General features: G+C 40.1%; 1 protein-coding gene across 1 annotated transcript in view; it reads right to left on the bottom strand.

The window, feature by feature from the left end:
• The window catches only part of MED13L (mediator complex subunit 13L), a 169465-nt gene that overhangs the window by 76384 nt on the left and 70483 nt on the right, over window positions 1-22598 (bottom strand). Inside the window, exons 3-4 of the mRNA XM_053993641.1 lie at window positions 12573-12657; window positions 8185-8268 (exon numbers count right to left, since the gene is read on the bottom strand). Of these exons, the coding sequence (XP_053849616.1) occupies window positions 8185-8268; window positions 12573-12657 (169 nt within the window). The remainder of the gene's footprint in view (window positions 1-8184; window positions 8269-12572; window positions 12658-22598) is intronic.

Below are 22598 nucleotides of genomic sequence, written 5' to 3'. Positions count from 1 at the left end.
ACCATCATTTTAGTCTGAGTTATTTTTATACCTTATTCAGAAAATAAGGGTTTGCAAAAATTTTTAAGGGAACATAAGTCTCAGAAAACATACTTTGAGAATAAAGAACGTACATAACTGTTATGAAACAAAGTTTTACTTCAAGATTAAGTTATTTAAAAGAGATATATGTCAGAAAAGTAAATGGAAAAGGTATTATTAATGACAGAAATAATTCAATGGAATTGCTTTCAACTGAAGTTTTCTTTCTTGTTTTTGGAGAGAGATTGAAGATTTTTTTTTTTTTTTTTTTTTGCTTTGGATTATTTGTGAATATGAAATACTGAATTGGACTGAAAACAAACCCCATAGTGATACTGTTTTTGCAGAACTCACAAGACTATGTATGAGGATTTTAAATCAGTCTAAGGCCCAAATACAGCTTAATTTTCAGAAACCCAGGCAAGCCATTCTCTCCTGTTCCTGGAGGTTCCTGCAGCACAAGGAGCAGAGCTGCACTACACCTACAATTAGAGTTGCAACAGATTTAAATATTCCAAACTAAGGCCCTCTAAATATCTACAGAAGCCCTTAAGTCAATTCATTACTGATACAGTAAGTGACAACACTTGTGTTTGGCAGACAGTGCAACTGGGAGCCCTGACAAATCTCATTAACAGCACATCAGGGGCACTTAGATTATCCTTTACACACAGTGCCAGGACTGAGTGTATAATGAGAAAAGGAGCTTAAACTTTAGTGGGACTGCACTAATTGGTCACCAAGTCCTGATTAAGCCAGGCTCCACATATAATTACTGAAGTTCAAGTATCTGACACAAATGTATCCAAAAACACTAAATGAAGATAGTCACTTCTAAACTGCACAAATAAAAATAAGGCATGAAAAAGGAAAGACACAGAGAAATAGGCAACTTATTTACTTGAACTACCTGCCTTTTGCACACTCCTTGTGCAAAATATTTCAATCATTGAAATAACTATATTTTTTAAAATTATGAAAGTGTGAAGATAATCTCTCAATTACATTAAATAATGCAAATATTTAGAATATATACAGACATTCCAGTATATATATATATATATATATATATATATATAGTATATATAAATAACATTGTCCAGAAAAAATAACTACAGGAGAAGGTTTTACAGCATCCAGAAGTTAAAGATACAATTTTTATATTTGTTAATTTACATTAATTAAATCAGTAAAGAATATCCTTAACTTCAAAACTGCAGAGACAACTCTTCTGCCTTATAAACTGGAATCCACAAAAGTGTGTGCCAGCACATCCCCCCATGATGGTGAAAGAGGAAACACATGGAAACATATCCTAACACACATATCCTAGATATCCTGGCTTCCTCAAAATCCTGCAAGGAGGTGGTAGTTACAAACACACACTGAAAGTAGACGGATTCAGAGTATTTCAGAGGGGAAAAGACAATCCAAAGTCTTGGGGACCTCACAAAGATCAGACTGTGACAGCACCCTGAATGTCTACCCTGGCTCAAACACAGCCCAGGAATGAGGGTGCCTTTGGAAGCAGCAGGCACGATGGAATTCTTCTTTCTCAGGACAGAAAGGGATAAGAACTCTGCTACCAACTCATTTCAGACTGGTGGATGTTGGTCAGAAGTATCTGTCTCCTGTGCTGGAAGCTCATGAGGAGCCAAACACCTGGAGTTTACATAGATCCTTTTACAAGACTCTGCCACTCCAGATTATTCTGTGAGTACCAACCCTGCTGCCTCCCGCTGGGAATTCCTGTGTGACAGGAGGGAGCCCGATCTGCCTGCTGGCTGCCAGAGGCACACAGGCACTGCAGACACACTGGGCAAGTGCCCCATCAGCTGCAGCAGCAGCACTGAGATAATCCAGATGAGGAGGTCACTCCAGTCACAGAACCCCTCTTACCAAGACAAGGGCGCACTTGTGAAGAAACCATTTCTACCTCACTTCTATTACCAAAATACAAGCTATGACATGACTGAACAGCCCCCAGCACACCTACCAGCATCCCTGCTGCTTTATCTGAGGTGGCTGGCTCAAGTCCATGCCCTGAGCAAACAGCAGGGTAAGACACTGCACAGCATCACCTGAATTGGCTGAAGCAGGGACATGCAGCAAACTGGAAGCACAGCTCCAGTGACATCTCACCAATGACCCCATGCAGAGAGCCCTTCTATTGTTCCCAGGACGTTATCCTGATTGGCAAGGGGCAAGGAATCTGAAGAATCGCTGCCTGGGCTTGCTGTGCTGCAGTGTTTTTGACGGTTTTAGCCAGGAAAGGAGATGAAAAGGCCGAGCCCCGAGGCTGGGGCCGGCAGCCCTCGGCTCCATTCCTGAAGGACACAAAGCCCGGCCCCACGCCCCCATGCACAGCTGGGCACAGCCTCTGCAAACTGGGTCACACATTTCAAACAGGCAATGGAAATTTTACAGCATGCTCCAGCACGGTTCTTACCAGCCTTTAGAAAACACTGGTTTATTATCTTCATTATTAAATAAAAAAAAAAAAAAAAATAGAAAGACAACTGAATACCAAATACCCCTTAATTTATAGCTCATCTGGAAGGTTACTTTGGTGATAAAGCACATGAACATTGAGATGTTCAGTCCAATATGGTTTTTCCCTGCACAGTGTGCTAACATTTTCGATCAAGAATTTTACATACAAGTTTCCAGAAATACAAACACAAATAATCCAAAACTACCAGTAGCAAATATAAGAATAGATAACAATAGCTATTAAAAAAGTACTGTTTTAATAGCCTTTTCCCAAACCATCTTAATAGCATCTTTAAGTAACCCTAAGTGCTAATAATATTTTGCAGTTAGCCTATAAAACATAAACATATGTTATATTTATTAGTGGTATTAGATTAATACACTTGAATAAAATGATAATAAATTGCTTGGAAAAGTCTATAAACATAAGCATGTTGATATCAAGAACACCCTGATATCACCTTGATATATTTGCAGCTTTTGCCTGAAAAATGCATGTGAAAACACATATTTTAAAATCTTGTATTTTAGAGCTATTCCTTCTGCTAAAATACAAATGCAGACTATATCACATTGGGTACACTACACAGTATTTCAGAGTAAGTAAGAGTTAATTCAGCTTTAGCACACACAAGATTACCAATTAAAATAACACCAGCCACAGATATAATGCACCAACTTGGTGTATGGTTCTACTGAAACCATAAGTAATCCTCAGAAGAAACTCAGCAAAGATGAACATAACATTTCAGAACTTAAACCTCGAAAATATGAAAATATTTCTCTGGGAGCTAAGCTTCTTAAACTGAAATAGAAAAGCTTATTTTTACAGAGGTACAAAGAATTATTGGAAAATACACAGTATTTCTTATTACTCCATATTTCTATCACATTTATTTTGACAAGTCAGGAATAAGAACACATTTAAAATTAAGTCAGATTGATTTTTATTATTTTGCTGCCTAGTCTTTCCTCATTTATAAGGTGTTGGCAATACTGTACATATATATTACTATGGCATCACTAGACACCATTTTCAAGATACATATATGATCACATTACTGAATGTTTTAAGATGGCTAAAATACAAGTACACAAATGTGCAAAATTAAAATAATTTATAAGACTTCTTTTTCTCAGAGACAAGGAAATTAAACCCTCCTCACTGCATCACAGCAAACTGCACATGCACAGTCAGTTACTTTTTCTCAGCTGAGGAATTCAAATCTTCATAAAAATTTAAATAGAGCACTTCAACTTATTTTACTGTGATTTTACTGCACTGTGTCACCATGTAAAGAAACACCTGAGTGCCATTTGCCAGAAGAAATTATCTGTGCCAGGGACAAAGCCCTATGTGGGATTCAGCCACATAGGGTGCTCTGGTGCTTCCACTAGGTCCCAACTGCTCCTGGCACAGCAGTTCCTCTCCAGGGCTCCTCAACCCTGACGTTTTCATGTGAAGTCACTGACCTGACTGGCAGGAGTTCCTGGCATGGCACAAAGCAAATGCAGCTTGCAGCAATGCTCAGTGTCAACTATGGTATCATTGATTTAGGTATCCCTTGGATGAGTCCTGTGGCTACTCCCAGGAAATTGAAGGCAATGATGATTTCAAGGATCTGAGAGAGGCAGCAGTGCTTTAAGTGTCTGCAGTCTTCAAATTTTGATGGCACTGATTAATGCCCAATTTTCATGCTCACATAGAAGTGAACACAGCTATTGACCAAAACTGGCTGTGGATGCACTGGCTGAGCTGTTACAGAGGGAAAAGTTCCTGGATTAGGTCTACAGGAGGAGAGCTGACATGGAATGCTCTGGATATTTATTAAGGTACCCACGCACTCATAACTCAAGAGATCTCTGTGTTCCAGCACATCACATGAGGTTGTCATGTATGGGACAGTGACAGCTAGAAACCTGTTTGTGAACTGCAGTCCAAGAGCTGCATGTCCCTGCAGCCTGACTGCAATGCCACTGCCCCATCCATGCTGGTGCACAGAGGGCACAGGGGCTGCCTAAACCCTGCTCCTACCTGTCAGCCTTCTCACCAAGTAACGAGGAGGATCAAGCTCTAATTCTAAATATTCTACTGATGGAGTAGTTTTCTTCTTAAGGCTAAAAATACCCAGCACACTTTCAGAAGATGGGGGATGACCCATAAATTATTTAAGCTACAAAAAGCAACAATTATTTTTCATGTATTCTTTACGTTGAATTTAATTAAAACAGTGTAACAACTTAAGCTGCTCATACAGTTTAAAACAAACTGATTCCCCCCCCCCCCAGTTTCCTACACACTAAGAAAACAATCATTAAAACAATCAGCAAAGATTCTTACATATTTTTCATTTTTTATTTTCAGTAAGTTGTTTAACACTTCATTAAGGTGCTTTCCAAAAAAAAACAAACAACCATATAGACTGTGAGAATGAATTTTCATCATACAGCGAAAGGCACTACCAATGCCTCAGATCAGACAAGTTCTGTGAACTCCAAACATACAGATCTCCTTTAGAAAGCTGTGTGAAAAAATAATCAAGTTTGCCATTTCCCATCAGTAGCGTGAAACCTATTTTAGATACTGCTGTAGGATGACAATAAAATGTGTAGAATTTTTTCGGAAGTGAAACATAATACTGAAGATACTCGGGAAAGGAAACCCACAAGTTCTGCTCTAAATTTCCTGTCAAAAGCATCTGGTCTGCCCTGAAAGCAAAACAAAACACAAGCACACAGGGATCTGTCTGGAACTCCCTCTGCTGTTCCCTCAGTCCTCCTGGAAGAGCAGGAAAGCTCCTCCTGCACTCAGTTCCCAGCACTGCCTGGGAAGGCAGGCCAGGCCCTCTGTTGTTCTTAGGCCTCCCTCTCACATCTCAGCATAAGTAGGTCACGGCCACTGCCATGCTTCACTTCATCTTTGACTTCATTCTGAAATCACAGCCCTCCCATCCTTCTCCTTTAATGCCATTCACAAAAACCACAGGCCCTGAAGGACTTTACTCCTTGAAAGCCAGCCCGTGACTTTTAACTCCTGTTCATTTACACCCAGCCCAGGACTTCTCAGTGTATTCCTGAAATGGTGTCAGTAACTCTGGACATTGGAAACTTGAGATGAGCAACTCTGCCACAAGCAAAAAAGTAGAAAAGCAGACTTTAGAGATGGTTCTATTTCTTTAGCAGAAAGACACCTGCTGGTTTCCACCATTCAAGGGGGGGATATATCCATACAGATCTCTTTCCACATTCAAGAAGAACAGAGCAGGTGTTTTCAACAGGGATTGCCAGTTCCCAGACTCCAATCTGATCACTGTACACACATGCAACTTATTGCTATTACTTTATATAATAACACAGCTTTAAGTAATATTTTATAAAATGCCTTTTTTTGGCTATTAAGGTTTTATGTTAAAATACCTAAACGCCCTCAATTGGCCTCTTTTTCCTGCAACTATTCCTTATTGCTTTATCTGGAACAAGCTGCTGCTTAGACCTTCATGAAGAACTTCATGAAGAATTTATCTGAAATTAACATGAATCAATTTGTGAAGATAGCTTTTTGTGCTATGCTGAGAAAGAAAGCTTAAAACATTAAATAAAAGGTGTCTGGACAGATTAGTCCCCAAAGCCTCCTTCTACTTGTTGCTACTGTCCACAATTGACTTTACTGTCACTTTACTGTCCATTTTTGCAGTCTTTACTGCAATCTTTCAGGAAGACTAGTTAATTTAATGTTATATTTAAAGCAAAAAAAAATCAACCTGACACTACACAAAACCTATTCCAAATCAGGCATAATTATTATTGCTAAATAAACATTTTTGAAATGGTGCATATCTAAAGGATCTATAGTGACAAGAACTTTGCAAAAATAAACAGAGAAACCAACACCCCCCCACAACCAAAACCAAACATTATCTTCTTCAAATCAAGAGTGCATCCTCCAACCCTAAAATCCTCAGTGTCAGATTTATATATGGAATACGTTAAACACAAACTGAGTTTAACATGAACTCATGTTCTGTGACATCTTCCAGGCCAGATTTCTTTATGTGCAGAATGCACTTCTGTTTACAAACACGATTATCCCCTACAGAGCCCTCACTGTGCAGGCTGATTTGGTGTTACACACATGTAAATCAGACACAGGACTTACTAATCTGGCAGAATTCTAAGGTGATATTACCTCCCACAGCAGTGCTGCTGCTGTTTTTGACAGACATCATCTACTGTATCAGATGCTTAATTTATTAAATTGATACACACCAGGAACAGGCAGGAGACTCACAAACACATTTAATCTGAGCACTCAGGCTGCAATGACGTGGATAAAACAAACAGCTTTTGCTGAAAGGAGCTGCCTCTCTTTTCCAGAAACTGGAATTGACCCCTACTTACGTCACTTAAGGGAATTAATCTTGCAGAAAATTAAGCTGATGTTGGTATGATCAGAAAAGCAGCAGGGAAAACATGAGGGAGAAAGGTGGTTACGCACAGCCAGGACAGGGGAAGGTATGGAAAAACCTGGACCTTTCCATGGCTCCTTGCCATTAGATCAATGTGAAATCAAAGGTTACACAGTGTCAGCCACAAAGTAAACAGTAACAAAATAGGTAACGCCAAGCTACGCTAACACTTTTGGGTTTTAGAAAGGAGACAAATCCATGGTTAATTCTTGCATTCTCTCAAAACCAAATGCAGTTTGTAAGCAGCTGCTTTGCACCAAGTTTGCTACAGAAGGAAGCCAATGGTTTGTAGCATTTCACTGTAACATTTTTGCAGCTAAACCTTGCAGTGAGATCACGATGAGAAGGAAAAGACAGATCTGATGAGCAGGATGATTTCCACCTGTCCCCACCCTGCCATCAGACGCTGTGTGACTGCAGCTGTGTTGGATGGATGAAGAAGTTGCCACCCCACTTCATCTCCACTGCTCATTACCTTCAAATCTCCCAGCATAACTGCATGTTTAGTCACTTCCTAACCCAGTTCTGTCAAAATGATTCCCGTTAGAAAATCTGTGTTTCAGCTTAACTCAGATTATTTTTGACAGAACTTGTTTAGCGGATGACTATAAATGCAAGTACCAGAAGATCTGAGAACATTGTAACCTTTAGAGCTCGAGAGGAAATAGCGAGCAGTGGAGCCAGCTACCCCTGTTCCATGGCTGTGCTGCTGTGGGAGAAGCAGATTAATCACTCCTATAGGTCTGATCTGTCAGCCTGCCTGAGAAGGGAAAGCTGTGTATCGAGGGTGGCATCTTTAAGGAAAATAAATCAGGAAATCTATGGACTACTTTTTTACTGCTTAAAATGTCAGGTTGGGGTTTAGTGTCCAGAAATTAAAATAATTCGTTATAACTGCCTGTAATTCTGTTGTATAATGAGAGGAAAAGGCAGATGCTGCTCAAAAGATATTAATAAATGTGACATTTCTGTGGAGTTAATGGATAAATACCAACCTCGCCTTCTTATCTTAAATTATCATAACAAGGCCTGAAAACTTACTTAATTGCTTTCTATGTATTACTGATGTGAATACAGTGTCTGTGATTTTACTTGTTACATGTCAAAATAAGTGGGAAAACTACCACCAAAATTCAGCATCCAATTACCATCCCACAATCCACAACACTGACAGGAGCAGGACTTGATGTAGAGATCTCCTTACCTTTTATTAACAGGCTTCTCATCCTTGTCATAGGGCCGTATGAACCATTTCCCAATCCTTACAAAGTTTTTATCCATCAGGCATCTAGAAAACAATTACAGCAACAATTACTAGTTACATCTTAAAGCGTAATTAAAAGGAGTCTTTGAAGACAGTGACTCTGAGGGATTAGGCAGCCGAATTTCAATCAGATTGAAATAAAAATGTGTAGGTTTTGGGTTCCACTTTTTTTTTTCCCCACATCAGTCATAGAAAATCCCTGTCCCATGTCATGATATTGTCACTGATGCTGAACTTCACACATACATTTTCCCCTCACCTTTGCCATAATCTTTTCCACTATGTGCTACTCCTTTTGCTGACTGATCCCTCATTCTACTTTTCACACTCCTCCTCTTGAGCAAAAGCCATTCATTAGTACTGATTCTTTTCTATCCAGTCTTTCAGATTTCAGATGATAAAGAATATGCATTCCCTTATTTTTGGCATGTAAATGGTACAGTATAGGAATGACAGAAAATTGCATTAAGGAAATATTAACAATGATTCCATTTTCCCTTCACATGATCCCCAGCATGATTTCAGGTGCTGAAACTCTCATAATTACTGCTTCTTCTGTCAGAAACCTCACTTCATCAAATACACTCCCACATCACCAAAATTAGAGCAATAAGTTCCATTTTCTGGGGTCCCTTTGAAAGTCCACAGTTTCTTTTTAGAAACTGCATATTCCTCTTAAAAAAAAAAAAACCCAACAGTGAGGACTCAAAGTGATCAATACCCAATTTAAATGGACAAGTTAGGGAGTGCTTGGTGCCCTTCTAGGTCCACCTGTACAGATGAATCACAGGAGCAATTTGCCAACCATAAGTATGCCTCATACATTAAACATGTACTCAAACATGCTGCCCAAGGGACCACACACAGAAATTCATAATTAAGGCATATTTTTCAGTAAGGTAAATAATATGCTTCAAAAATTCCGTAAAACTGGTTATTTGTTGCTAGTGGTTTATACATCATTACAAGTAATATGCAAGCCTTGCCCATACATCTCACATCTATTCAGTATTTTTTATTTAGATGAAAGAACTGGATTTTTCCCCTCTTCTAAGTTTTCCAATAGTTTATTTCTATAGCAGCTGCTAGAGATTAGCCAAAACAAAGGGGAAAAAAACCTAAAAATCACATGAAACTTTCTGGGCAAGTACATTCTGCAATGTTCAAAAAAGCTGTGTGATCTACACTTCAAAAGCATACCTAGAAGACACAGGAAATGGACGACTGACAACGTAAATACTAATATGCTCCTAATTTTTCTGTATAAACTTGGCAAGACTTTCTAAAGTTAAAGCTGAAGAAAATTCTACCAGCACTTTCTCAATTAAAGCAAAAAAAAAAAAAAATCTGTTTCAGTTGAATAACCAATATCTTAAACTGAATATGAAAGCTACAGCAGCAGAGATCTAAAGACATTGGTGGAGGGGGAAAAAAGCTTCAGCAGCTATTTCCCTAGGAAATATTTGCTATCAGAGAGTCTGTCAGTGCCAGCATGTTTTATACAAACAAAAGGAAGTCTGTGAAGTTTACATCGGATCCCCAAAGAAAATAATCTGTAGTAGCAAAAAACTGTAATAAACTCTTCCCATCACACACACTTCAATGCCACATCGCTGTGTCTAGCCACAGCAGGTTTAACTGCCTCAAGCTAATGCTGCTTTCCTAGGAAAAAAGTCTTCATGGGAAGATTTGTCCTTAAAAATCAGTCAACCCTCCATGCTAAACTAAATCACGGGTTATTTAAGGAATAATCCATATAAAATCAGAGGCATGCCTGCAGCGCAGATATCAGATGCGGCCGGGTGGGCAGTTAACGATAGCATGGTTATTTTTGCTGTATAAGCAATAAAGGTAACAAGTCTTCCACAGTGAGCTGTAACAATGAACTTGTGACAAAAAAAAAAAAAAAAAAAGCCCAAAACCAAAACCAATATATAGTCATAAAAAGCAGTTAGTTAATGATATAAGGACATGAAACAGCCTGCAGGTCCTGGCTTCTCTCCCTCCCCAGGGCTGGGCAATCCCTCCCTCAGCAGTGCAGCTGTTCCAGCATTTCACTGGTGCCTGACCTCCTGTATTTCTGATTTTTCCATGAAAAAATGACCTGCCACGGGCACACTAATCATTACGAAACAACACCATAATATAAGTACTCATCCCTCAAATCTTGTAGTATTTTCTATACTGCCAATTAACAAAAACTGAGCATTAGTGTGGGTACAGGAGAGGTGGGGGGAGAATAAAAAAGGGGAAAAAAAAATTAAAAAATAAAAAAAAAAAGCACAATCAGTTGTCTAAAGGCCCTTTTTCATGCCTTTGCCAGGGTTAGGTGAAAGTTGTGCCCACAGGTCCCTCGGGCTCCTCCATGAGGGGCCGCTCCCCCCTCACGGCTCCTCCTCCCGCCATTTCCTTCCCGCCACGGCCGATCCCCCTCAGCCTCCAGCAAAATAAACACGAAATAAACCCCAAACCCTGCAAAACCGCCAGCACCACCTCGGCACTGATGGGCCAGAAACAGATCCGAGCCTTCGGCTTTATTAATGGGGCTCTTCCTAAACACCAGCTAAAATAGGACTTTAAAGTTTAAAGAGCTATTTCATAAAGCCTGCACACATGTCGCTATTACTTTAAATGAAGTATTATGTTACGTTCAGATTTGGTACAGCAGACCAATTAAAAAAAAATAAAAAGTGAATAACTTGAATTAAATTCAACTATTAAAGTGTAAAGAATGTAGTCAACAGAGCAGCAAGAAGATGCTCACGTCCCAGAAGATGCTGGGACTGCAGCAGGAGTTGTATCAGCTTATCATGATATGAATCATATCAGCTTATCATAACATTAATCATATCATCTTATCACAACATGAATGATATCAGCTTATCGTGACATTAATTGTTTCAGTTTATCAGGACATGACCTGAGGTGTGTTCACTGACTACTGCTGGAAGAAAAAGACTTTCCAGTCACAGCTGGACAGAACAGTTCTGCTGACTCTGCCAACTGATTTCAAATAAGCTATATATAAAAAGAAATTAAATTTATTTCAGAAGTTTAAAGAGGTCCAAAGAATAAAATTAGCTACTTTACATTTAAAAGTCAGCTGGCTGGGTACCACAGATTAATAAACACATTTCAAATTAATTTTCCCTTTAATATTCTAAAGCTACAAAAGAACTAATGAACATCCTAGACTTGGAATTTAATTTTTATATTTTCATTCATTCGAAGTAGCCTACAACTTTTATAAAAATCCCCTAAAGAGACTGATGGGATAGAAAACAGGGAATACAACAACTAATCCTTGTACCTGCGGATATGCACACAGGTAAGTCGGTCACCCCATGGAAACACAGCCTCGGGAACATAATGCAAACCTCATTACCAGTAAATCTACATCAAAGCAAACAGGACACTAAATGAGACAAGATGAAAGTGTTTTCCATTTGCTTATTTTCTGAAAGAAAAAATATCCAAGGCTGCATTCTACACAATTACTGCAACACAAAGGTATGTTCTATTTTGTTGTTATTATTATTATAACCTCAGAGAAAGTGGGAATACTCTAATGACACTTAATTCTAAGAAGATATCCAAATTTGTAAGAACTAGGATGTAATACAGGAAGGTGATGATGACCTGAAGAACTGCAGAAACAGAAAGAATAAAATCATATAGCCCAAGATGCCATGTCCCACTCAATGGGCCTGGAGAACAAGATAATCTTCAGTAATCTTAAAAGGTGATAGCTGGATTAAGAAGAAAAAGGGCATAAGAGTATTAACTAATTACAGAATAACTCTGCAGTCAAGACATATATATATATATATATATATATAAAATAGATATGTGGCTCATCAGAGCCAGGAACTGCCAAGCTTCACCCTGAATACTGTGCACAAATGTAGTCAAATTTTAACATTCACATGACTAGGATAATTGAGAGAAGGGAGTTAAGAGCTTTTAAGACATGTATCATTTAACCTCATCAAGGCAATGAAGGTCAGATACAATTACACTCTCTAAGCAGTTCCAGAAGGTGAAAACTCCCCCTCTTTGCTTTTAAAACAGCTCCTTAGCAAAAATCCGAGCAGAAATATGTATCAATATTATTGTTTGTATGAGTGTTTAATTCGTTTGCACGGCATTTTATGATAAATTAGCAGAGTCAATGACTTAAAGAGATCTCTGTCCTGTTCTCTTGGATTGAAGGTCTAACTCTAAAAAAATGTAGTTTAATATCCATAATACTACAATTGCTCTGTAGGTATCCTGTATGATTTTAAGTATCAAAATGAAATATTTGAGAGCACTAGAGTTTTTCTTACCTTTCCAGAAGATTATGAATTGCTTTGAAGAGCAGGGTCCTACACTCATAGGAAAGTCCATTCTCCCAGAATCCTTCTTCCACCACTACAAAAACACAAAATGTCAATAATGCTCAGAATAGGGAAATACAAACATTTATCCGAAACATATCTTCAACAGCTTTAATTTTCAAAGTAGCATGTTTCATTAAACTATTTCAACTATTACCTATATCACCCAAGCAGCTTTAATCTTTACTTGCCGAAGACGCAGCCTTTGAATTAAAAAAAAAAAAAAGCAAACACAAAAGCATAAAAGCAAACCCATTTGTTTGTAGCATTCCCTACTGAAGTACAGGGGTGAGGAATGCACGATCATTCTTTGCCACCACTGCTGACAGATCCTTTAAAACTTAACCACACATGCCAACAATCAAGAAACAAAGTGAATCATTAAAGGTGTAAAATCAATTTACATAACTGAAACAACATGAAACAACTCCCCTGAACCTCTCGCTGTCACACTCAAGTGCAATTCCTCCATTGTACTGCCTTCAACTATTGCAGTTTTAGCAACACACAGCAGATTTCATACCAAAATAAAAACTGTACACTCAGTGCTGAACTGCAGAGATTTCAGAGTTTAAAAAAGTAAGTCTAATTATCTCTCATAGTAGAGTGCAGCCTGAATTAGTCACCTGAAGGACAGACAACTCTCAGAAATATCTGCTGTCCTTACTCGTGCCTTTTGGGTGCTAAAACAACCAGGAGTAGCACTATTTCTGGTATGCCTGTACCAGATTCTAAATCTTACTCAGCCAGAAGACGCAGAATGAAAACAGATGATAAAACAACTTCTTCAAGGAGTAAGAATTCGTTAATTGTCTGAGTTCTGTCATTTCAATTTCACAGGAGTAGTCCGCAGATCTTTAAAAGTGCAAACATGAAATTCTACAGCACCTTAGAAGTGCTGAATACTTCACACCCGTCCCTGGCCAATTTGCAGGACGAGACCTCCCAGCAGCGCGTCTATCGCACAGAGATGATTATCTCAGAATAGTTTACAACCGTGTTTAAAGGCAAGCTCAGAAGGAGTTAGTGCTCCATGGAAAATACTAATATTGTCACAGCAGCCTTTAAAGCCTCGAGCCACTCTTCTGCTGCTTCTCTAGGAGCTGTAATTCACACACTCAGACAAGAAAAGACATATTTTTTGCATGTGCAATGTTGTGATATGTTAATGTCGGTAACAGAACCTCTCTCTTCGTGCAGAATGGAAAAGCCAGGTTTTAGTACCTAAAATCACCTTATCGGACAGCACAGGACTTGCCGGGAGGGTGGGGACACAGATCTGTGCCCCTGGGCACAAGCAGCAGCCACGGAGCTTTTCCTTAGAAACCACTGCAGGCCCTTTAATGCCTGCAAGCCTCCCTGACACCGAGGATGTAAGGGGCCATGGCTATTTACTGCACCGAACTCCGCGTGGCCTCGGCTTTCATGGGTAAAACACTGTGCTCAAAGGACTCAGAACCCCCGTGCATGGTAAGAACTATTGATGTATAAGTTCTCAACAGCTCAAACTACTGAAGCCCCAGAAACTGCAAGATGGGTCGAGTCTTGCACTTAAAAATTTCATAATCCTCAAATATATGAAAAGCTACAGATTAGTTACACTATGAGAGACCACAGCTGCATGAAAATTCAGCATTTAAATTTAAAAAATCAAATTTTTGGACAACATCATGAAGTTGACAGAACCTGTAAAAGTCAAAATAAATTCACTCTTACACAGCAGTGAGCTCTTGCGCAGTTTCAACCTACCCCAGGCTGTACTGCCAGTACTGCCCCTGCTTTAGGAACTTCATGCAAAACAGGGGAGACAAGAATCAAGTCTGATTTTACAGGAAAGTTCCCACCCCCAGTTCTGAAGTTCTCAATCCTAACTCCCTACCTGCTCCCAGGTATACACAGCAGGCTAATGGGACCCTGTCACAGCTTATACCCTCTCTCAGAACTATTTTCTGCAAGTATAATTTTGCCATTTCAGAAGAATTCAGATCAGATCATGCTGCTTTACTGCTACACTGAATGTAATATTCTGCAGAGTTGGGGTAAATTTAATCCAGAATTCTTTTGTGTCTGGACATCACCTGTATTCTTTTTCCCTGCTCAGTTTCCCTGGGTTACCCCAGCCTGTTATTCCTCCACAATCCCAGACATGAAAGCACTACACATCCCAGCAGGAGGGACTGGATGAGGGAATGGAAACTGGCAGCACTCCCCCTCCCTACCCACCACCACAGCTGCATCCATGGCTGTCCTGCACTCAGCAGAGGGAATGGTTGAGAGGAAGGTGTCCAAAATCCTAGGAAAAGCAGGAAAAGCAATGTTAACCTTGCAGCCAAGTCCCGAGGGTCAAGTGTGCCATGAGGTCAAACTGGCTGAGGAGCAGCAGTGGAGTGGGACAGGGAAAAGGGGAAAATCTGGAGTGGTATCAACCCTCAATAATGTAATTTTCCAAACTGCCTTTCTTAGTACACAGAATGCACATAAATTATATATGAAATGGAAATAAAATTACTTCCCTATTAAATTTAATTCTAAGTATATCATAAGACATTGTCATAACCATTTTCCTATAATAAATAATGCCTTTAATTCCCTGATATATTAAAGCACTATACTTACTATAATTATCTCTAATGCTTCTTTATCCTACTAAAAAAGTACATCTTACAATTAAGAGCATGTACATATGTCTGATGCCATAAAAATTAGGAGGAAAAATGAGAAGTGCAGCATTTCACTTCCTCTCTGCTCTTTGGCTCCCTGATCCAGACTCCACAAGAAAAGTGTTGAAATGACTGGAGCAAGTTACAACTTCAGGAGGCATATGGTGACCAATAAAAAAGCTTGACAAAACACTAAAAATTAGACTACCCCTGTAAATTCCAAAGTTCCTGACACTTATTATTTAACTAGATTTTAGATTTTGAAGAGTATTTTAAATTCCCTCTAGCAAACTGAAGCCTAGGAAATAGTCTCTGTCTGCATGATGATTTCTAATGCTTTTAACACTCAAAATGTTCAGCTCCAGCCCCTCTCAGCTTTCCCATGCTCCTGATAGTATTTCCAGGCACAGCCAGCAGAACACAGGTGCTGTGCAGGTTCCAAAACTTGGGAACACCTCTGGCCTGTCCTGGAGGCATTTCTGCTACTTCAGTTGAAATATTTCTCTTTAGACCCAAAAACTGCAGCACTGAACAACAGGTGTGAAAGGCATCTTTCAAAACAGAGAACTTCTAGGGGAACGATCAAGGACAAATTGAATGTTAAGTGAGAGAAAGCACAACAGAGCACAATTTTCCTCCACGGAAGTCAGAGCAGCGGACAAGGGTTTGGAGAGACAGCAAAGCAGAGGGGACAAACTGTGGGTCACTGCTTGCCAGGCCATGGGGGAGACAAAGCCATGGCCGATGTGATCCCTGTTTGCAGCAATCCCATCCCAGGCAGCTGTCAGGCTGGGTGCCCTCCAGGAGCCCAGGCTCCTCACCAGAGTGATCTGTCAGGTGACTGCTCCTCCACTGGGACAGGCTTATGCACACATGTAGCTATAGCTCTGTGTATAAACACATATATTTCTACATATGTTAACTACCCTATTCAAGCTTCTGTACACTCTGGAAAAGGATGGACACCTGGGAGAAGCTTTTACTTTAACAGGCAGCCCCATCCCCTTCTCGCTGCGCTAAAAGAGGGAGAACTTCACCACATCATTTCTCACCAAAAGAGGCAACTGCTTTCCTGTAGTTATGTTTTGCTGTTTTTTTTAAATGAAATCATCTCCCAAAACAAACCACTAATTCTATTAATATTCTGTCTCTAAAAATCTGGATTCTCGGAAAAAAAGCTATCAAGAATAGCAGAAAATCCAAAACAAGAAAAACGTCTATCTGACACTTATAATGGATTACAGTGGAAGCGTTAATCTCACTGCTGGTATTCAAATAGAATGGGAATTAATCAACAGCCTTCATATATAAAGTTTTTAGGCATTTGTTATGGTTTTGTCTTCATAGGTTCAAAAATGAATAAAATGTTTGTGCTGATTTTTATGTTTATTCTTGCAGATCAGATGTTAAAAGAATGAAAGGCAACTACAATAATTTAGACTTACATGGGAAATTTATAATTTAAACATACATTAATGAGCAGATTACTTGGCTTAGGATCTTTTTTATTTTCAAGTCAGATATATTAAGGTCTTCAAAGTGTCCAACATTTTTTATGAAGCCAGCCATGTTCTCAAAAAAAAAAAGATCCATTATAAAAATTTCAAGGAGAGAAGTCACAGCAAAATATCAAAGCAAATACTTCAATAATTTTAGGTCTCCCAGCAGAGATACTGGAAAGATAATAAGATCTCTGTTCTGCTTCAGTGGCCAAACTGACATATTTTACTTAAAAGAAAAATAGGAAGGAAGGAGAGGAGGCAAGTCGAGGCTGTGTCAGCGCTGCAGAGACAGTTATACCTTTAAGAAATCCAGCCACCCACATTTTAATAATTCAGGTCACACTGCCTTGTGCAGTTTAAAAGCAGAATTAGTTTCAAAGAATACATATTTCCTCAGAGCTATGTTACATATTTCCTTTTAATGTATCATATTGCAGCAACAGCTGAAATGAACGTCTAGACATCAAAAACAAGGCTTTATTCCCACCTACTGCTTTTTTACCTCAGGCATCAGAGCTAATGAAACCCATTATCCAGAACACTGCCCTCAGTTACCACATTGGCCACTGCAAATATGAAAAAACACTCTGGGACAGCACCAGTTATTCAGCCATTAAAATTACTGAAAATCAATTTCTTGCTGCACACTGCAGAAATACTGATAGATTAAAGCAGGACACATGGGACAAGGAGATTACTTCCAGGGAAGATTACTATGTCAAACTGCTGAGGACAGGGACTTACTCAGCTCCTCAAGATTCACATTCTGAGCAGCACATGCTCCTTCCCAGCCTTTGATATTTTGCCTCCTCATTGCCATGAAATATGAAGGATGTAGGGTTTTTTAAATGTTTTAAAAACACATGGCTAAACAACTCCAACAAAATCAGACATAAAATTACTAAAAGCAAGCATTTAATTTTTCATCTGTATTTTTATTAATGTACCCTTAAAACAATATTTCAAAAACCAACGAGCATTTTGAAGCATCATTTCTCCTAAAAAATTGAGTTAAGAGAGTAACAACACAATGCAATGGTACATTAATTCTGAAAAACTATATTATACCCATAAAAATCCAATTAAAGACAATGCCATTGATCGATCATTGCTATACTGCCATTGATCACCTTGTAAAATCTGCGTTTGAAGTCATTAGTGATTAAATTGACTTATTACTAAATCAGATTCAACCCACTTAGAGATCTAATTTCCTTGTGCTGGTTATGATCGCAGGGAAATTGTGCTGCTCACTCGTACAGGCCTGAGAATCCATCTTGGCTTCGTCCCCAAGTCAGCTCATCACAAAATGAACCAAAACAGTGCAAAAGCTCCCCAGAATGATTCATTTGTGTTCTCCTATTTCTAAACACAGGGAATATTCACTGGACACGCACAGAAGTGTTTCCAATCCTCATCCTCCCAAGGCATCCCTAACAGCTTCCAGGAAAATCAGAATATTAATGGAGACCATGGCTGGCGATTGCTGCTCAGGCACGGCCCGAGTTTGCATCTCAATGCACCGCAATTTTCGATATAAAAATCAACACTTGCAAGCGGAGTTGACTATGAAACTAAAATTGTTGCACTTCAGAAGGATAAATAAAACCTTCAAAGGCAACAGCTGTTGAATATCACAGGAATACTCCGAGGCTTTAATTGTTGCGCATTGAAACAGAAATTAGCATAATAGCTATTTATTGAAAAACAGATGGTAGGTAACTATCTGCACTTAGATTGTGTTAGCACTACTTAAAGTAATACTTTTATCGCTTCCTCAATCCCAGTAGGTACAGAGTTGTTTTTTATAAAATATACATTAAATGTTACATCCTCTCCCTGGCCCACACACTCACATTCCTGAGCTCCCGCACGGCCTCTCCTGCCTTTCACCGGAGCACACCACAGCCAGATCTTCACAGGGAAGGTTTCTCAGCAGCTTGGTTAACCAAAATTATTATCTATGAAATCAGAACGAGCATTTCTGCGCAATTACAGCTCGAGTTGGCTCTCTCTGTAGGAATGCAGATGAGATGTGCAGAGAGCTGAGCTGCTCACTCCCAAGACACGACAGATTCCAAATCAAACCATGGATTTGCCGTGTGGTTTTTGTTTTGAATGCTTTCTATAATCACCAGAAAGAGTAAAAGGAACAGAAATAAGGCACAATTTTATGTGGTTTACACAGTTTCCCAAAGCAAAGCAGGAAGTTGCATGCAACGAGAAACCTGCTCTCGCATGCCAGAAAATCCTTCCAATCCCTGATTTACGCTGCTTCATTCATCCCACCATGTGTTTGTGTTAAGAAGTCTTATTTCCAAGCCACTTTGTACTTCTTTGCAGAGGTATTTCCTATAAATGAAAAGCATAACCTGACCATAGTGACAAGGCACTAAAGGTTTGTAGAAACTCTCACCATCATTTCCTAAAATGTACCAGGCTAAGAATACCAGTAGAAAATAAGTATTTTCTTAACTATACTCCTTGGAGTTTCTAGAATTTCCTCTCACATTTCTGAGCTTTTCATTTTCCATTACATGTTCAACTCTTTTGAATAAAGACATTAAAGGTAGAAGTACATAAAAACAGCCTAAAAAACTTTGAAGGTAAATACCATTTTCAAAAGTATACTATCCTTTCCTAATCCCAGAAACAGCCTGTACTGTCCAAGCTTGATTTGTTCTCTTCTTTCCCCTTCCAAATCTCCTAAATTTTCTTCATTTCCATTTCCAGTAACCACCTGGGCCTTGCAGCCAGTGTGACCCTCAATTCCACACATCAGCTGTAACCCCTACTTCTGCCTTTTGATCTCCCCAGGTTCAAAGAATATGGAATTCCTGCAGTGGCTGTGCAGCAGGGCCTCAGCACCATCAATGTGATGAGGAGGACTTGTATTTTTCCTCTCTAAACACAACTGGTGTTTACTAGCACTGACGGGACACTGACTGCATTGCCTGTTCCCAGAGCTCTGCTGGAGGTACCGGAATGTACCAGGGCAGCGAGTCTCTCCGGAGAAATCAGAGCGAGCTCAGCCATCCCCGAGTAACACAGGGCTTGTTCTGAGGGAAAACGCCGTTCCTCTTAATCCCTACTTGGAAAGTGAAAGGAAGCCGGAGTCTTCCCTCACTTCCCAAGTATGCAGGACGTCACTACTGGGGCACAGCTCAGTTCAGAGCGCGGCACCGACCTGAGCTCTCCCTGCCCTTCCACACGGCTTTGCCTCAGGAACGCCCGCAGGCCTCCAGAGAGGCGAGTCCACTCAGACTCTGCAATCCCGTCCCTCCTCGTTCCCATTCCCGTTCCCAATCCCACCCCACCCTCCGGCCGTGCCTCCCGGTGATCCACCCCCACATCCACAGGGCGATCCCAGGAGCTTCCCGCGCCCAAGGGGACATGGACACGACCACTGCCGTGCCCAAGGGGACATGGACACGACCACTGCCGTGCCCAAGGGGACATGGACACGACCACTGCCGTGCCCAAGTGGAGCGCGGGGACACGAGTCACTGCCGTGCCCAAGGGGACATGGACACGAGCCACTCCTGTGCCCAAGGGGAGCGCGGGGACACGAGTCACTGCCCGCAGTGACCGCCATGGGGCCGCTTCCCGCCGCCGTCCGGGGAGGGCAGCACGGCCCCGGCCCGAGGGGCACGGCCAGGGAACGAGCCTCCATCCTCACCCCGCAGCAAGGCAGCTCGGGCAGAATTCCTCGCTGCTTCACGGCTGCTGCGTGCCACAGCCTTTAATCAATATGTTAGGATGACAGCTGGAGGAAAGACGAGATCTCCAAGACATCCAAGGAGACATTTATGGAGAAATCCCGGGCGTAACGTGCCCAGTACCCCCAGGCCCCCGGAGCTCTGCTTCCAACCCAGCTGAGCTCCGCTCTGCGGAACAAGAACTGGTGGTATTTCCACCTCAGCTGCACGCTGATTCAACCAAGTCAACATTTGGGTTTCCATCAGTTCAAATTTTAAGTTTACCCTTCTGCATAAAAATTAAGATTTGCGCTTAGTGCTTATCTTTCCTCAGTTCGCATTTGCTTTTGGCCCTGTATCACTACTTGCAGCCCCCAGGCTACTGTTTTCTTCTTCTTCTTCTTTTTTTTTTTTTTTCCAACCTAATGGTTAAAGAAATAACAATTTTCATTAGCAAATCTTATTTTCCTTAACTTACTTGTAATGCTATATTGTGAGAAAACAAGATTTGGATTTAAGTAAGGGATACAGGAAATATTTTTAGAGCAGTTTCCGGTGTTAAGTACACATCATGTTCCCCACACAAACTAGCCAAAGGTTGTACGCGTGAACTACAACACTAATTCCATTATACATGGAACATATTAGATAAGTCCTCTTCATGTTACTGTTGAGATGTGTGGAAAAGATGTGAATAAGTATGTATTTTTCTAGCTTATACTTACTTTAATGTTTTAAAGCTTATTTTACTACTTGTTTTCCTACCTCCCTGCTGGAATTCATTATATTTTACCCAGGAATACATGACAAAACTGACTTTTCAATTTGTGTACTTAAAACCTTGCTGCAGCAAAAGCTGAAGGATGCAAAAAACCCAAACCCCAACCAACAATCCCCAAAAATACAAAAGTAAGAGTTAGCAGCAGGCAAACCCAAATTTAATATTGCTGGCAGGTTTTTTGAGGAGCAAAGTTCAGCAAAGGTGCCTTCCAATCCACACCATAACATGATCCTGTAGGTCTTCCCAGATGTGACTTTCAGCTTGTAATTTTTATCAATTAGAAAATAAATTTTAGCTTACAAGTTTTATATACTTCAGAAACAGAGGGTGAGGCTTGAGCAATAACCAACATCAGTGCAAAAACGGTTATGGTCAGACTTGATGCTTGTAAATAAAGTAGTTGGAAAAAATATTTTCAAAAGAAAATACTCTCAGTTTTGCAACCATTTCTGGAAATAAAAAAAAAACAACTGAAAAGGCATCTTAAGTTGAGGTAAGAAGAACAGCATAAATGAAGTATCTTTTAATAAATGTGGCAGTGAGAACCTTTTCCCCTCATATCTGCGTCTTTTTGGAGAGGCCAGGAACCTTCCAAAACCACAGGCACAGAATTAAAACGCAGAACAGACTTCAAAGACAAAACAAGCATATTTTTGTCATTTTGTTTGTTCTTTACTCCCCATAAAACATGCCAAAATACTTTGTGCTCTTCTGTAAGCAAATGTTTACTGGAGTTTGCTGCTACTTAAACAGAAGCAAAAGTGAAATAACAGTTTTGTGTTGAGCTCTGCCAGCGAAGGGCCTGAACTGGAGGCATCAGAATGTCAAGCAGGTTTTCAAGTAGGTTTTTAAATCTATTTTTGTCCTTTGAGGAAGCCAGCAGAGGGAGCTGGCTGGAACCCGGTCTGGGCTCTTCACCCAGGGGCTGCTTTTTCGATTAAGAAAAGGATCCGAGATCACACAGGCTAAAAATAGAACTCCGAGGGAGAAAAAATCGACCACATGCAATAATAAACATATTAGGAGACAGCAGGTTTGGAGTGGGAACAGTGTAAGTGCTCCTTTTAAAATAAAATCATCCATATGAAACAACTTTGAAAGCAAAGGAACTTCCTTGAAAAATAATCTGATCAAATGTGTGATCCCTTGGGAAAGGCTCTGGAAGATCCCTGAAAATCCTGATGTCCATTACTTCTGCTGGCTGAACAGATGCTTGCCCCAAACAGGTATCAAAAGCTCAGTGTAGGAAAACAACCCCTCTGCCTCCCCATCCCTGCCTTTCTAAGCAGGGACTACTGCAGATGTTCTTTCAGATGGGGACAGAAAAACAATTT

The sequence above is a fragment of the Vidua macroura genome, chromosome 18 (genome assembly GCF_024509145.1).
Source record: "Vidua macroura isolate BioBank_ID:100142 chromosome 18, ASM2450914v1, whole genome shotgun sequence".
Taxonomy (NCBI): Eukaryota; Metazoa; Chordata; class Aves; order Passeriformes; family Viduidae; genus Vidua; species Vidua macroura.
The sequence above is the reverse complement of the archived record's forward strand: the minus strand, read 5'-3'. Positions and strand labels throughout refer to the sequence as shown.